The 1,781-nt window shown below is 52.9% G+C and overlaps 1 protein-coding gene across 1 annotated transcript in view; it reads right to left on the bottom strand.

Annotated features, from left to right (window-relative positions):
* Positions 1–1,429, bottom strand: part of LOC102468898 (melanoma-associated antigen 10) — a 2,406-nt gene extending 977 nt beyond the window's left edge. The window contains exons 1-2 of the mRNA XM_027768087.1: positions 1,375–1,429; positions 6–1,112 (exon numbers count right to left, since the gene is read on the bottom strand). Coding sequence (XP_027623888.1) covers positions 6–1,062 — 1,057 coding nt within the window. The 5' untranslated portion in view covers positions 1,063–1,112; positions 1,375–1,429. The remainder of the gene's footprint in view (positions 1–5; positions 1,113–1,374) is intronic.
* Between the last annotated feature and the right edge of the window lie 352 nt (positions 1,430–1,781).

Genomic DNA, 1,781 nt, shown 5'->3' with positions numbered 1-1,781 from the left:
CCTGCCGTGGGCACTAGAACTTGGAGCGGCCATGGCAGTGCTATCATCTGCAATGGCCATTGTGGCCTGGGCTCTCTCCTCTTCCTCTCTCAAAGCCTCCTCATACCACAGTGGGAAGGCTGTGGGATTACTCCCATAGATCTTGGCCAAATACTCCAGAACTTTCATCTTGCTGGTTTCAGCGTGGGCCCTTGGACCCCATAGGAACTCATAGCAGGTAGGATCACTGCCGGGCACCTGCCTGTACTCCAGGTAATTTTCCCGCACCCATTCTTCAGTGAGGAGCTTCCCAGGCTCCCCATAGATGACATGCTCAATCCCTGCATATACCCCCATCATATTCAGCACCTCCCAGACCTTCACCTCAGTGGCACAGTTGCCCTGCATCAAAATCACACCCAGAACAATGGCTAGGAGGCCAGTCTTGGGTATGCTGTCATCATCACTTGGCATCCCATCGAAGGCGAGGCCCAGGGAGGTGACAACAACATAGGAGTTGCTGGTGGGGTCGACTTCTTTAATGTCAATGCCAAAGACCAGCTGCAGGCACTCAGAGGCTTCTCTGAAGATCTCAGGGAAGTGTTCCTGGTAATTCTGGATCACACTACTCAGCATTTCCTCCTTGGTGGTCGGCTCCTTCACTCGATACTTGTGCAGCAGGAAGTGCACCAAGTCAGCCACCTTTCGTTGTATCTCATTTCTGGGAAAAGATGCAGCTTCTGGCAGGGCCTGGGAGGAGCTTGGTCCCTCCTCTTCTTGGAGATTGGGGCCCTCCTCAGATTGCATCAACTGAGCAGAGCCCATCTCAGTGAGGGAGGAGCAGGCTCTTTGAGTACTCTGAGGACTCATGTTTCCAGCAAGAGTAGAAATCTCCTCTTCTGAGGTGCTTGAATCTAAAGAAGAGGAGGAGGGGGGGAAAGAGGAGGAGCAGGTTGAGGAGGAGGAGGTAATATCCTCCTGCACAGCTGGGGACACCTGTGCACGCACGACACCTGGTGTCTCACTTTGGGAACCAAGGCCTTCCTCAGGCATATAGCGCCGACGCTTGGGAGCACGAGGCATGGTGGCTACAGGCAGGAGTGTGGCAGAGACTGGATAAGGGATCTTCAAGTCTGTGGGAGAGAGGAAGTGTATGAGCATACTCAACTGAGAAAGTCGCCCTTGTTGCTCTAACAAGAGACAATTTATAGGTCTTTCCTGTAGGTGGGCCCTCCTGGTGGTGTTGCCCCCAAGAACCTGGTAAAGGAAGTGAGGTGACTCCTTAGGGGGCTGGGGACCTGCAGAGCTCCAGGATATAGGGCTGACAGTAGGGTGGGCTTCCCTCTGCCTGGGCCAGATGGAGCCCTGGTTACACATGGAGGGTTTACATCTCACCTTGACTTGAGGCGCTACCCAGGACTCCTCTGCGCTGTGACCTGAGGACACTGCCTCAGACCAAGTCCTTCCCTCTGGTATCCAGAGCTCCTGCAAGAGGAATTGGGGGAGCCCCTCAGGCTGCAGAATGCAAGCTCAGCTCTGAGAATCCCAGTGCTGCCACAGAGGAGAGCCAGACTCAGAGGTCTTCACTATCCTGGGGTGGATGGTCCTTTCTGTGCTCACTGAGGCCTTCATCTTTAGCTTAGCAGTACCTGGCCTGAGAATCTCTCAGAGAAAGGGCTCTTATCCCTGAGCAGAAGACACTAAGAAGACCCACAATGACCTCACTTGTTCACTTCTGTACCTACCTCTTTTTTTTTTTTTTTTTTTTTTTTTTTGTGGGTTTTTACTTTTTTGTAGCGGTC

The sequence above is a fragment of the Tupaia chinensis genome, unplaced genomic scaffold (assembly GCF_000334495.1).
Source record: "Tupaia chinensis unplaced genomic scaffold, TupChi_1.0 Scaffold145456_1, whole genome shotgun sequence".
Classification (NCBI taxonomy): Eukaryota; Metazoa; Chordata; class Mammalia; order Scandentia; family Tupaiidae; genus Tupaia; species Tupaia belangeri.
Note: the sequence above shows the minus strand (reverse complement) of the source record. Positions and strands in the feature narration are given on the sequence as shown.